At 55.1% G+C, this 12542-nt stretch overlaps 1 protein-coding gene across 1 annotated transcript in view; it reads right to left on the bottom strand.

Moving 5' to 3' along the window:
• Myo15a (myosin XVA) overlaps positions 1 to 12542 on the bottom strand; it is a 65491-nt gene that overhangs the window by 34101 nt on the left and 18848 nt on the right. Inside the window, 18 exon segments of the mRNA XM_045131385.1 lie at positions 73 to 187; positions 694 to 788; positions 896 to 1050; positions 1439 to 1630; positions 1787 to 1859; positions 2106 to 2269; positions 3621 to 3856; positions 4661 to 4756; positions 5424 to 5554; positions 5631 to 5712; positions 6495 to 6579; positions 6977 to 7152; positions 7420 to 7537; positions 8769 to 8893; positions 9051 to 9096; positions 9223 to 9371; positions 11116 to 11193; positions 12307 to 12432. Coding sequence (XP_044987320.1) covers positions 73 to 187; positions 694 to 788; positions 896 to 1050; positions 1439 to 1630; positions 1787 to 1859; positions 2106 to 2269; positions 3621 to 3856; positions 4661 to 4756; positions 5424 to 5554; positions 5631 to 5712; positions 6495 to 6579; positions 6977 to 7152; positions 7420 to 7537; positions 8769 to 8893; positions 9051 to 9096; positions 9223 to 9371; positions 11116 to 11193; positions 12307 to 12432 — 2242 coding nt within the window.

Raw genomic sequence — 12542 nt, forward strand, 5'->3', positions numbered from 1 at the left:
GTGGTGGAAGCAGGAGCTCCTCTGTGCACCCACCTGCCCCCAGGCCCCAAAGCATGCTGTGAAGGTACTGACTAGGCTTGGGCTCCGGGGTCCTCCAGGGGGTATCTTCCGAACCGCTGCTACCACCACCAGCAGGCTGGCCCCCGCCTTTCATGCGGTAGGCAATGGCTGTCGGCTTGTCCAAGTCCTGGGGTGGCAATGGCCGCCTCACTGCTGTGCTCCTCAGGCTCCATGGCAACAGGTACCCGACACCAACCACCCGGGCCTTCCCGTGGGAAGGTGTCTGCCCTGTGCAAAGCCTTTACCTCAGGGCACCCCAGCCAGTCCTCCCCCACTGGGAACTGTGCACGGCAGTGTCTATGGGACGCCCCACAGGAGGGCTCCCAGGGCAAGGGGAGTCTCGTGAGTTCCAGAACCAGGAGATCCAGCAACCAAGATAACCCACTCCCATGGGGATGGCTTCTGTTAGAAGTGGTGGCCGGGGTCTTCATGTCTAGTTATGGGTCCTTCCAGGGCAGCCAGGAGCATCCCCAGCTTCCAGGTGACCCCAAGATTTCCCTGTCCCTAACACAGGCCTAGGCAGGACCCACCGCTCCAGGGCTCTGGCTATGGGAGGCTGATGTCACCCTGGACAGTGTGACTTCAGCTTACACACCAAGCCTGCCAACTGCGAACATCACACTCCGTCCCTACCACATTCCCACAGGCCAGCACAGGGTCAAAGAGGCTGTCCAGGTATCCATCCAGCCCTGGTGGGGCCACAGCAGGTTCTTGAAGGCTGTCTGCATCTAGTGAGGGCGCAAAAGGGCCAAGTTCACTTTTCTGGCAGTCTCCACACACCCTAGGCTCCATTCCCCCCACCACCCTCAGGAAACAGCAGCCATTGCTACCAGACCTTGATAGGTCCCGGGCCCTCTTGGGGCTTCAGTCTTCCCATTTGTAGTGTCCTCACTGTGGCTACAGAACCCATCGGAGTCAGGCACTTTGGGCATGTGGCCCTGGGGCTTTGTGGGTATATCCTCATCTGAGTCCCAGAAGTTCCCAAACACCCTGTGGAGAAAGGTGGAACACAGGACAGCTGACCCCCACTAGGGAGACCAATGCCCCTCCTAGAACATTCTAAAACCTCTGTGGCCTGGAGTTGGGTGACTTTCTCTATTTAAAGTAGGATTGAAAAAAAAAAAAAAAGAGCCAGGCATGGTGGTGTACGCCTTTAATCCCAGCAATTGGGAGGCAGAGGTAGGAGGATCACTGTGAGTTCAAGGCCACCCTGAGACTACATAGTGAATTCCATCCAGGTCAGCCTGGGCTAGAGGGAGATCCTATCTCAAAAAACAAACAACAACAACAAAAAACCCATAAAACCACCCCTGCCCCAGAACTCATCCTCTCCCAGTAGTTGGGGCATTGGATCCTACAGTCCCAAGTAGTTACATACACTCTGGGGCCTCCTCTGCCAGCCACGGGCCCTTCTGCACCCACGATGAAGTAGGACTTCTGTCGCGGGAAGTCCCTGCGCAGCTCCAGGTGTGACACTAGGTCTAGCACGTAGTCATGGCCCGCCAGTTCCGCCCACTGGGCTCCGTTCTTCATACCTACTGTCCAGCCCCGCCAGCCATCAGACAAGCCCCTGAGGAGGTTTGAGAATAAGGGGCGAGGTTGTCAAGCACTGCCCAGAAGACCCTGGGACATGAGTCAAACCTCAGGCATGGCCAGAGCAGGCCTCTGGGGGCCCCTTCCCTCCTTCTCAGTCACAAGGTGCTGGTGGGGTATTCTAGAAGCCAACCTGTGCCTCAGAATGTCTCCAGCCACCTCTTCCCCCGTACTCCAGGAATGCACTGGGCAGAAGAACTGGTCACCTGGTTACAGCGATGATAGGCTCAGTCTGGGCCATGTGCTGGCCAGCCTCCTGGTCTTCCCAGCCGGCTTCCTCCCCCACGCCTCCATCTCTTATCCTGGACTCCATATCTCTGCCCTTTATGCCCCGCCCTCGCCATGTTGGAGCCAGCCCCTTTCCAACCCCAGTCCCTCTTGTAGCTGTGCTGATTCCAGCTGCCCCTCTGTGTGAGAGAGGGTGGGCAGTCCGAGGGGACAAAGCAGCCTACCATTGAAGCAGCTCACATCCAACGCCATGCCAGCCTTCTCCTGAGTGGCAACCCACTCCAGCTGTGTTGGGGGGAAGGTGCGGGCGGTCCCTGAGCCCATGGCCTGCAGGAGGCGGTGCTGGCATACAGCCTGGAAGCCATTCTGCCCATAATCAGACACAAACCTGAGGGAGGGGTGTTGGGGGAGTCTGAGAAAGACCCAGGCTAGCCTTCAGCTCTAAGCCCCAGGCTATTTCACAAGGGAGCTAGAAACCACACTCAGTAGCTCCAGGATAGCCTAGGGCGCTGAGGCCAGCCTAGAAATGTCCCCGGTGAGCCCAGAATTCCAGGGCTAAACCAAAAGGGTCCCGAGCTAGCCTAGAAGTATTCTAGCCAATACAGAATTCAAAAAACAAAACAAAACAAAAAGCCCAGATATTCCAGCATATTGGCGCCAACTGCCATCATTGTCCAGGTGGGGGCACCTGAGTGTGTAGGTGAGAATCTGGAGGGACATGGCCAGCCGTGAGGCCTCAGGTAGGAGAGGTCAGGCCAAGAGAAAGTCCCCAGGCATCTGGATGGTCTGCCCACGATGAGCTCTTGCCTCCTAGTTCACATGGCTGTGAGGGTACAACCCAGGCCAGGGCCAGTGAGCTAGTCCTACCAACAGGTCCTCCTCATGTCCCTGCCTCTTGCACCTGCTGTGAGGCACCAGAGTCACGAGCTCAGGAGTCGCCCACAGGCAGATAGTGGTCCTTCCTTTCTTGTCAAGAGCCACCACAGCCACAAGATTGGCTGAGGGATGGCCACGTGCTGTGAGTAGACCCGAGCTCACTGCCACCCGCTTAGGTACGTCCTCCCCGATTATAAGGGGGAAACAGATTCAGAAGGTACAACTGGCCCTGGCCACACAGCAGGTGGGCATGGGAGCTGGGACTCACATGGGCTACTTGCACCCTGCTCTTCACCCAGCAGCAGGGCCACATCCTTGTCACGGTTATGCCCACGACTTGGCATTTGCCATGTGCCTGGCTCTATTCTAGACACTTCACACGTATTTAACACATTTTGTCCTCACATGGGCATATAAAACAAGGGCTACCGTTGCCCCTGTTTTGTAGAGATTACGGTTCTGAGAGGCTAAGGGACTTGCTCAAAGCCACATAAGTGTGCTCAGCTTTGAAGCCAGACTGTCCAAGCCCATCAGTGTTCCTGAGCCCTTCTTGCCTGAAGCCCTGAGGAGTCAATACTCTTTTCTAAGTTCCCAGTACCCTGGCCCATCCCACTCTGGGTTCTTGCAGTTTGTTTTCTATTCGGTCCTGATCCCACCGTCTGCAGTAAGGTCTGCACTTCTTCCTGCTCTGGGCTCAGTGGAGAACTAGTGTGTAGCCCTGGCTGCATCTGTGCCTTGCCTCTCAGCCATACAGGGACTTCCTCCTGGCCTGGCCTGGCCTATCTCAGGCCTCACTGCTGGCCACGCCCCTCAGCTTGGGCCACTTCCCCCAATACAGACCCTATCTCCTAGGTCCCACTCACTTGAGGAGGAACTTCTCGAGGCGTGAGGAAGGTGCGAAGGCACTGAGGCAGGCAGCTAGCAGCAGCCAGCCACGCTCAGCATTGTGGGCATTGTGATTGCGCCATACTTGGTTGGCCAACTGGGCCAGGATCTCATCCCGAAGCTCTGGTTCCACCAGCCCCTGGTGCACGATGTAGTTCCCCAAGATCATCTCCTGGGTGCCATGTAGGTGGGGGTCCCCCATGAAACGCAGGATCTGGACCACAGAAGACTCTCCTGGGTCTCTGCCCACCCTTCAATGTGCATCTCTGCGATGTTCCTCTCATGGGCACCCCTGCCCATAGAAAAGTCCCTTGTATTTCTATGTGACTGCCCTATCCTATGCCAAGTGAGCAGGCAGTTCACCCAGCTACGGGAAAGTTAAGATCCAAAATACATGTTCACTCCCTCTGCCATTCATGAACCTTCCATGGCTTTCATGCAGCCCCAAGCACTCCCTTGGACTCCTGGCTTCCAATAGGCCCTACCCAGGTCCCAAAAAGTTCCCTAGCATTTAGAGATGACCACCCAGGAAGCCCTTGGGGTGAAATGGGAACTGGGGTCTGCAATCTAAGTCTTGCTGACCACTTTCCCCTCACCCTCCTACCTCTCTGTTCTGCTCCCAACAATTTTTCCTCTGCCTACTGAGCAAACTCCCCTCCACTCCGGGCCTCCCACAAGCAGCTCTCTCTGACTTGCCTGGCCACAACTGGTCTCTAGGCCTCTGTATTTGCTTCTTCACATCCTAATGGCCATGGCCAGGTCCATGGACTGCCCTCCCCCACTTGGACAGCCCTTATGGGGCACCAGAAATACTCCAAGGTAGCTTTGCCAGAGAAAGACTGGGAAAGCCCATTCCCACTCACCACCCCGCCCCATAGAAGGGAGGCCAGATTAAAAGGTTCTCCTCCAAGGAAGAGACCTGGGATTCATGAGCTAGGCTTGAAGGCCCAGGAGGACAGCCCTGGGGGCCTCCTGGCAGGGTTATGCACTTGAAATAGAGCTGGGGCAGCCCCCATACCAGCTTGAAGATGCTCACTGCTTCTGCATGGTACTCAGTGGGCAGCCGCGTGAGGGGTGTCCTCAGGGGCACTGTCAGCATCCCAAAGGCAGGTTCCTAGAGATAGGAACAAGCATGGGAGGCACTCCTGTGTCCACTGCCCTGTGTCCGGTGGGGGTGCAGAAGCCTGGGTCCATGCATCTCCCTTCTGTGGGCCCCACCTGGCCAAGTAGCTGCCTGTCCAGCTTTGTGGTAGGATGAACTTGCGGGGTAGGGGGCGGAAACGAAGGGCATGAGAGGGTATACAATAGTCCATAGACAGCAGCTATGAGAAGCCGGGCGTGGTGGCGCACGCCTTTAATCCCAGCACTTGGGAGGCAGAAGTAGGAGGATCGCTGTGAGTCTGAGGCCACCCTAGACTATGTAGTGAATTCCAGGTCAGCCTGGACTAGAGTGAGACCCTACTTTGAAAAAACAAAAGCAAACAAACAACAACAACAACAAAAACAGCACCTAGGGGAGGAAGGGCAGCCCCACTAGGACTTTCCGAGAGGGCAGTACCCCAGAGCAGGCCAGACGCACCATCTTCTAGCTGCTCAAGCTCTGAAGGATTCCAGACTGGTTGGGAGGCAGCCCAGCCCAAGTTCCAAGAGCCTCACTGCCATCAGGGTCTTGGGGCCAAGCAAGGGGCTCATGCCCATATCACAAGAGCCTACAGGGACGCTGTGTCAGATCTGAGTGTCAGTGCCCAAAGGCCAGGCCCTTAGCCTGTGTCAGCCTTTACCTTGAAGTGGCGCCGGATAAACTTGGCCATGGGGTAATTGTTGATATCTAGAGGTAGTGTGACACGGGGCTCAGCTTGGAGCCGAGGAGTCCTCACAGGGGCTACTCGGGGCACACCAGCCAGATTGAGGCCTGTGGGGAGTGACGACATATGACATAAGGCTATGTCCTTGCCTCGTGCCCTCCCTGCTACCTAGGGCTTCCATACCTGCTTCTGCTTTCAAGAGCTCAGCCAGCTCGGCTGGAACCTCCAGGTGCCCTACAGCCACCACCTCCCGCTTGCTGAGCTCCTAAAGGAACAAGCAAAGGGTGAAGGCACAGCCATACCCCACGCGCCAGTCTTCCTCTCTGAGCCCTGTTGCCACCTAGACCCTGCACCCACCTCCTGCTCAGACGGCCACACCTCCTGCACCCAGGACCTAAACAGACCAGGGCAGGTGCAAACAGCAGACAGGGCCCATGGCCTGGAGGCTACAGACCCATGCTAATGGGACGTCAAGCAGGGAAAACAGAGGTACGGCTAGAGATGGGGGGGCGTAGTGGGAAGGAGAGTGCCCCCCCAGCCTCCACTGAGTGAGGCATGAAGTACAGTGACAGGAGGATGATAGAATTCCCCAGAGAATTGTGGTGGCAGCGACAAAGGCGCCCCAATATGTTCCGGGAAACCTTCGTTTTGCTGAACCTTTCATGCCTTGCAGGTCTTCCATATTTTGGGAATGATGTCTGTTCCTGGAAGTTGGTTTATGTGACCGGCGACAAGACGGGCAGTGAGGTGAGCGCCAGGACATGTCAAGTAGATTCAGGTTCCCCAGTGCCAGCTGTCCACCGTGGCTGCAGCTACATTGTGACCCCAGGACATCTCTCTACATCTCTCTATACAGCATCTCCTACCATTTCCTTCACACACACACACACACACACACCATGTGTTGTAAACTGAGGCCTCAGAATGGCCAGAGCCATCCAGCTCAAGGGGCAGGGGGCAGGATGAGGACTTGTGCCCAAGAAAGCCTCCTCTTGGGTTAAGCTTCCCGTCTCTTGGTGCTGTCTCACGACCCAAGCCGTTCTGTACCTTGAGAAAGCGGCGGCGGTTCACGTAGGTGTGCACCAGGGACCGGAACTTTACCAGATTCTGCCTCATCTGCTGATAGCGTTGCCTAGGGAGGTTAGGATCAGGGCCACGGTGTGACAGGATGACCAAGGGCAGAGGTGCTCCTGTCACTGCCCACACTTCACTCTGGGACCCTCTGACACAAAGGAAATGAGCTTTGAGAAGGACAGAGACTTGGCCAACGTCACACAGCACATCTAGCGGCGGGGTCTCGATGGATCCCACGTATGTTGAATACTGCCGGGGGTATCTCAGTGGAATCACCATTCATGAGGGCCCAGGGAATGCGGGGGAAGCGTCCAAAATAGAGACACAGAGCACAGGGCCATCGTTCCTGCAGGGCAACCTTCCCTCAGGCTACATGCCTTCAGACACAGGCAGCTACAATCTCTCTGAGCCAGCAGGACCCCCGGGGCCCTGCCTGCCTCTTCTGTGAGCCCCACCTGGCCAGGTAGCCCCGGGCCCGGCTTTGCAGCAGGATGATCTTGCGGCGCAAGGAGCGGAAGCGGCGCTGGATGAAAAAGCCACGCAGGCAGCGCTGCAGCGTGAGGGCAGCCCGGTTCAGCACGTGCTCCCGCATGCTCTCCAGCAGTTGGTGCAGGTGTTCCTTGAGGAAGAGCTGGGGACGGGAAACCACGGGGCAGGTAGGAGGCAGGGTGGAGCTCTCTAGGGGCCCAGAGACAGGAGTGGACAGGGCTGCCTCCCCGGGAGGCTGGGCTGGGAGGAGCAGAAGTGGGGCCCTGGTGCGCCTGGAGCTCCCTCAGCAAGAGCTGGGGAGGGTCAGCATCCCAAGCTGAGGCACGGGTGTGGGGGGGAGTTCTGGAAGCTGTCCTTGGACATTCCTGAATGCGGGGTCTTTAGGGGACGGCCACAGGGCAGGGCTCACCTTGCTCACCCCCACACGGTATGTATCTGGCATGACTGTGCACAGGCGGCTCAGCACACACACACACATGTCCCCGTCTGCTGGCAGGTCGAGCTTGAGAGGCACCAGACAGCGGTACCTGGGGGGATCAAACAACCTGAGGTGCCCCTTGTTATCACCCAACTCCATTTCTAGAAGGCCTGGCCCAGGAGTGATTCCACTCATAGTTCCAGAGAATTCCACTGTCTCACAACAACTACTTGGTATCAAAATTGTATGTAGGGCTGGAGAGATGGTTTAGTGGTTAAGGCGCTTGCCTGGGAAGCCTAAGCACCCAAGTTCTACTCTCCAGATCCCATGTTAGCCAGATGCACAAAGGTGAGGCAAGTGCAAGGTCACACATGACCAGTAGGTGGCACAAGCATCTGGAATTGGATTGCAGTGGCTGAGGCTCTGGCGCTCTAATTCTTTCTCCCTCTGTCTTTCTCTCTCTCTCTAAAAATAAAAATAAATGGGGCTGGAAAGATGGCTTAGCAGTTAAGGCACTTGCCTTCAAAGTGTAAGGACCCATGTTTGACTCTCCAGATCCCATGTAAGCCAGACGCACAAAGTGGTGCATGCACCTGGAGTTTATTTGCAGTGGCTGGAGGCTCTGGCACGCCCATTCTCTCTCTTTCTCTATCTGCCTCTATCTCTCTCAAATAGATGAATAAATTAAAAGAAAAATTTGCTGGGGTGGTAATGCATGCCTTTAATCCCAGCACTTGGGAGGCAGAGGTAGGAGGATCATCATGAGTTTGAGGCCACCCTGAGAGTACATAGTGAATTCCAGGTCAGTCTGGACTAGAATGAAACCCTACCTCAAACAAAATTTAATAAAAAATATTTATTTATTTATTTATTTATTTATTTATTTGGGGGGGGGGTGTTTCCAAGGTAGGGTCTCACTCTAGCCCAGGCTGACCTGGAATTCACTATGGAGTCTCAGGGTGGCCTTGAACTCACGGCGATCCTCCTACCTCTGCCTCCCGAGTGCTGGGATTAAAGGTGTGCGCCATCACGCCCGGCTTAAAAAATATTTTTAAAAAAATTGTATTTTAATCAGTGGTTTGTTTTAAAAATGACACTTTACTGCCATCTTCTGGATACTTGCCATAATAACTACTAAATCACCCCTCTATGGAATCAGCAGAATAAAATGGGTGGGAGGGGGGGAGGCAAAACAAACATTTACCATGGAACAGCTAACATATTTTTACAGCCCGAGCAACTGGGCATGGCAGGCCCTGTTCTGCCTAGGTTGTGCATTCTAGGGTCGTGGGGGCTCGGGTGGGAATCTGTGAAAGTAGGAATGACCCCGATGGAAGTACCTGTCGATAAACACCTGGAAGGGGAGTCGGACTGGAAAGCCCTCCTTGCGGATCCGCACAGTCTCCAGCACCCCTGAATAGCGCAGCTGTGCCATCATCACATCTGGTTCAAAGAGACCTGGCTCCTGGGGACATGCCCAGAGAGGGTATTGGCGCATGACCCGCCAGGTACAAAGGCACTTTCAGGGGGCAAATAGTTCCCACAGTGGGCTGGTTGGAGGTTCAGAGACCATTTGCCCAAGGTCCCATGGAGTTGGCTCTCTTAGAAGCCTTGGCTCTTACCTTCTTGTGGTTGGGTTTCAGGCAACGGACGAATAAGGGATTACACCTGGGCACGGGGGGGGGGGGGGGCGGGGGAGTTGTGTGAGACCTCAGAGAAGGAGAGCGCTCATCGACCCAGCATCATGGGCTAGGCTCAAGGCGAGGCAGGGTGCTGTCCCCAGCCTGCACTCACCTCTCCATCTTTTCCACCAGATCCAGGAGCGACTGCTGGAACTTGGCCGCCACGGTATGCGCCTTGTAGAGTCGGGTGACAGAGCTGCTCTTGCCCAGGCGCTGAGGGGCAGCCTGTGCTGCGTGGCTGGAGAAGAGGTGTGCCACCACCTGAGCGGCCACCCGGGGGCAGGGGCCAAGGCATTGGAAGACAGATGACAGACAGGGAGAATGGATGGAGAGTTAGAGCGAAGAGAAAAAAAAAACACAAAAAAAACCAAAAACAGAACAAAAGGAATCAGGTCCCTGGACTGAAAGAGTCTGAAAAACAGACTCTGCGGGTTGGAGAGCGATGGCTTTAGGGGTTAAGGCACTTGCCTGCCAAAGCCTAAGGACCTATGTTTGACTCTCTGGGTTCCACCTAAGCCAGATGCACAAGGTGATGCAAGTGCGCAAGGCCGCACATGTGCACAAGGGGGCGCACGCATCTGGAGTTCGAGTGCAGTGGCTGGAGGCCCTGGTGTGCCAATTCTCAATCTTTCTCTCTCTCTCTCTTTTTAAAAGAAAAAAAAAAAAAAAAAAGCTGAGTGTGGTGGCGCACACCTTTAATCCCAGCACTTGGGAGGAAGAGGTAGGAGGATCACCATGCGTTCAAGGCCACCCTGAGACTGCATAGTGAATTCCAGGTCAGCCTGAGTTAGAATGAGACCCAATCTCGGGGAAAAAAAAAAAACAAACTCAAGCCAGGTGAGATGGTACATGCCTTTAATCCCAGCATTTGGGAGGCAGAAGTAGGAGGATTGCCCGTGAGTTCGAGGCCACCCTGAGACTAATTCCAGGTCAGCCTGGACCAGAGTGAGACCCTACCTTAAAAAAAAAAAATAGGGCTGGAGAGATGGCTTAGTAGTTAAGTTCTTGCCTGTGAAGCCTAAGGGCCCTGGTTCAAGGCTCAATTCCCCAGGACCCATGTTAGCCAGATGCAAAAAGGGGTGCTCGTATCTGGAGTTCGTTTGCAGTGGTTGGAGGCCCTGGCGGGCCCATTCTCTCCCTCTCTCTCTCTCTCTCTCTCTGCTTCTTTCTCTCTCCGTCTGTCTCTCTCAAATAAATAAATAAAAATGGACAAAAAAATCAAAATAATAGACTGTGGTCTGGTCCACCAATTTGGTTTTCTTGCTTCTCTAAGCAGGGGATAGCGCCTCCAGGAGACCCAGCCTATAACTAGGATGCTTTACCGCCTCATTCTGAGGGAATGCACAGCGCTGACGGTGCACCTGGCCCTGGGGTGTTCTGCTCAACACAGGGACCGACACTCTGTCAAATAGGACAGAGACAGGCCCATGGCAGAGGGGATGCAACCAGGCTTTCTCTGTCATCCGAGTGGGGCTTGGATGTGGGTCCTCCTCAAACCTTCAAAGAACCCAAATGTTACCCCTGAGCACTCCCCGGAGCCTAGAGCTTCAAATTATCAGCTCAGAACTCAGTTGGCAAGGGCAACATGGTGCTGAAAACACACATGTGCGTGTGCATGTGCGTGTGTGTGGCAGTGGATGGAGACAGAAGTGGGTAGTGAAACAAAGGGGCAGGACCAGCAGAGTGGACAAGGGAAATTTGAGGCCAAGTGGGTATGGGGTTAGAGCTGCCAGCGAGACCCAGGCCTAACCTGAAAGCCAGACTGGGCTAAGGCCCTTTCTCTTTCCTGGATTGGGTGGGGGAGGAGGGCAGAAGGGAACCCAGCTGTGGAAGCTGAGTCAGGCCGTTGGCACGGCCAGTGGGACAGAGCCATGTACTTAGGACCCGAGAGGAGCAAGGCACAGAACCAGCCTGCTAGCATGGCACGGGCAATGTCAGGAATGCAATGGGGCTGCTGCGAGGGCTTGGCCGGCAGCTGGCCGGGCTGGAGGACCCGCTCGCTCACCCGCGTCCGGCTCTGCATGAACAGGTCCAGCACATCTTGGCGCACCTGGTCATGGTTCTTGTCTAGGAACTTGTGCACCTGAAAGGGGGGGATCTGCGGGTCAATGAGGCTCGTCTTGCTCACCCCAACATGTACCCTAGTAGCCTGGGTGCATCCTGGACTGTTTCCCACCCTTCTCTTTCCCCTCTCTGCGTCGGAGGCTCACTTCCCTGCTGACCCTGACCCGCCAGGCCTCTGCCTTTTGTCTGTCCTAGAGGGAAGTAGGCCTTCATGTCTGCTCCAGCCTCCTGCCATCCACTTCACCCTCCTCACTCCTGGGGGGAGCAGTGGGTATTAGCCAGGCTGGGCCTCACTCCCAGTCTCAATTCTGTAGATAAAGAAAATAAGGCCCAAAGCTGGGCGTGGTGGCGCATGCCTTTAATCTCGGCACTCCAGAGGCAGAGGTAGGAGGATCACCATGAGTTCAAGGCCACCCTGAGACTACATAGTGAATTCCAGGTCAGCCTGGGCTAGAGTGAGACCCTACCTCGAAAAACAAAACAAACAAACAAACAAACAAAAAGAAGGCCCAGATGGGGCTGGAGAGATGGCTTAGCGGTTAAATGCTTGCCTGTGAAGCCTAAGGGCCCCGGTTCGAGGCTCGGTTCCCCAGGTCCCACGTTAGCCAGATGCACAAGGGGGCACACGCGTCTGGAGTTCGTTTGCAGAGGCTGGAAGCCCTGGCGCGCCCATTCTCTCTCTCTCCCTCTATCTGTCTTTCTCTCTGTGTCTGTCACTCTCAAATAAATAAATAAATAATGAACAAAAAATATTTAAAAAAAGAGATATGACAGGTGCAAAAAAAAAAAAGAAGGCCCAGATGGAATTGGATTCTGTGGCACCTAGAGGATAGGAATGTGTCTTTCATGACAGTGAGCACAGTGACATCACTTCTAACAGCTACCCACTGTATCAAGTCTACCCCAAGTGTCTTGCATTTACCTCACATTAATGTTATTTTGCCTATTTTCCGGATAAGGAAAAAAAATCGAGAAAATTAAGCAACGTGTCCAAGGTCACACAGCCGAGCGGTCATACAGCGCCAGGACTTGAACTATGAACTTGAGCTCTGGCTAGGCCCACACTGTGCTTCCATCTCCGGTCTGCAGGGGACCTAGCACCCCAGGCCGCACGGGCTGTCTCTACTCTCACCTGGTAGGTGACCTTGCCTGCGTAGTGCTTGATGGTAAACTCGGGCAGTGGCATCTTGGGCTTGGAGTAGAGTGGGTTGGCGCCATGGTGGTAGTGGCACTTCTGCAGGAATGTGTGGTCTGTGGCCTGGGGGTGAGAGGGTTAATAGGTGGGCAGGGGTCCCGGGACCTATTTCTGGCCTAGTGCCACATTCTCCAGCCCCAATGCTCTGCTTCCCAGAGGGTGCTGGAGAGGAA

This window comes from Jaculus jaculus, chromosome 12 (assembly GCF_020740685.1).
Source record: "Jaculus jaculus isolate mJacJac1 chromosome 12, mJacJac1.mat.Y.cur, whole genome shotgun sequence".
Taxonomy (NCBI): domain Eukaryota; kingdom Metazoa; phylum Chordata; class Mammalia; order Rodentia; family Dipodidae; genus Jaculus; species Jaculus jaculus.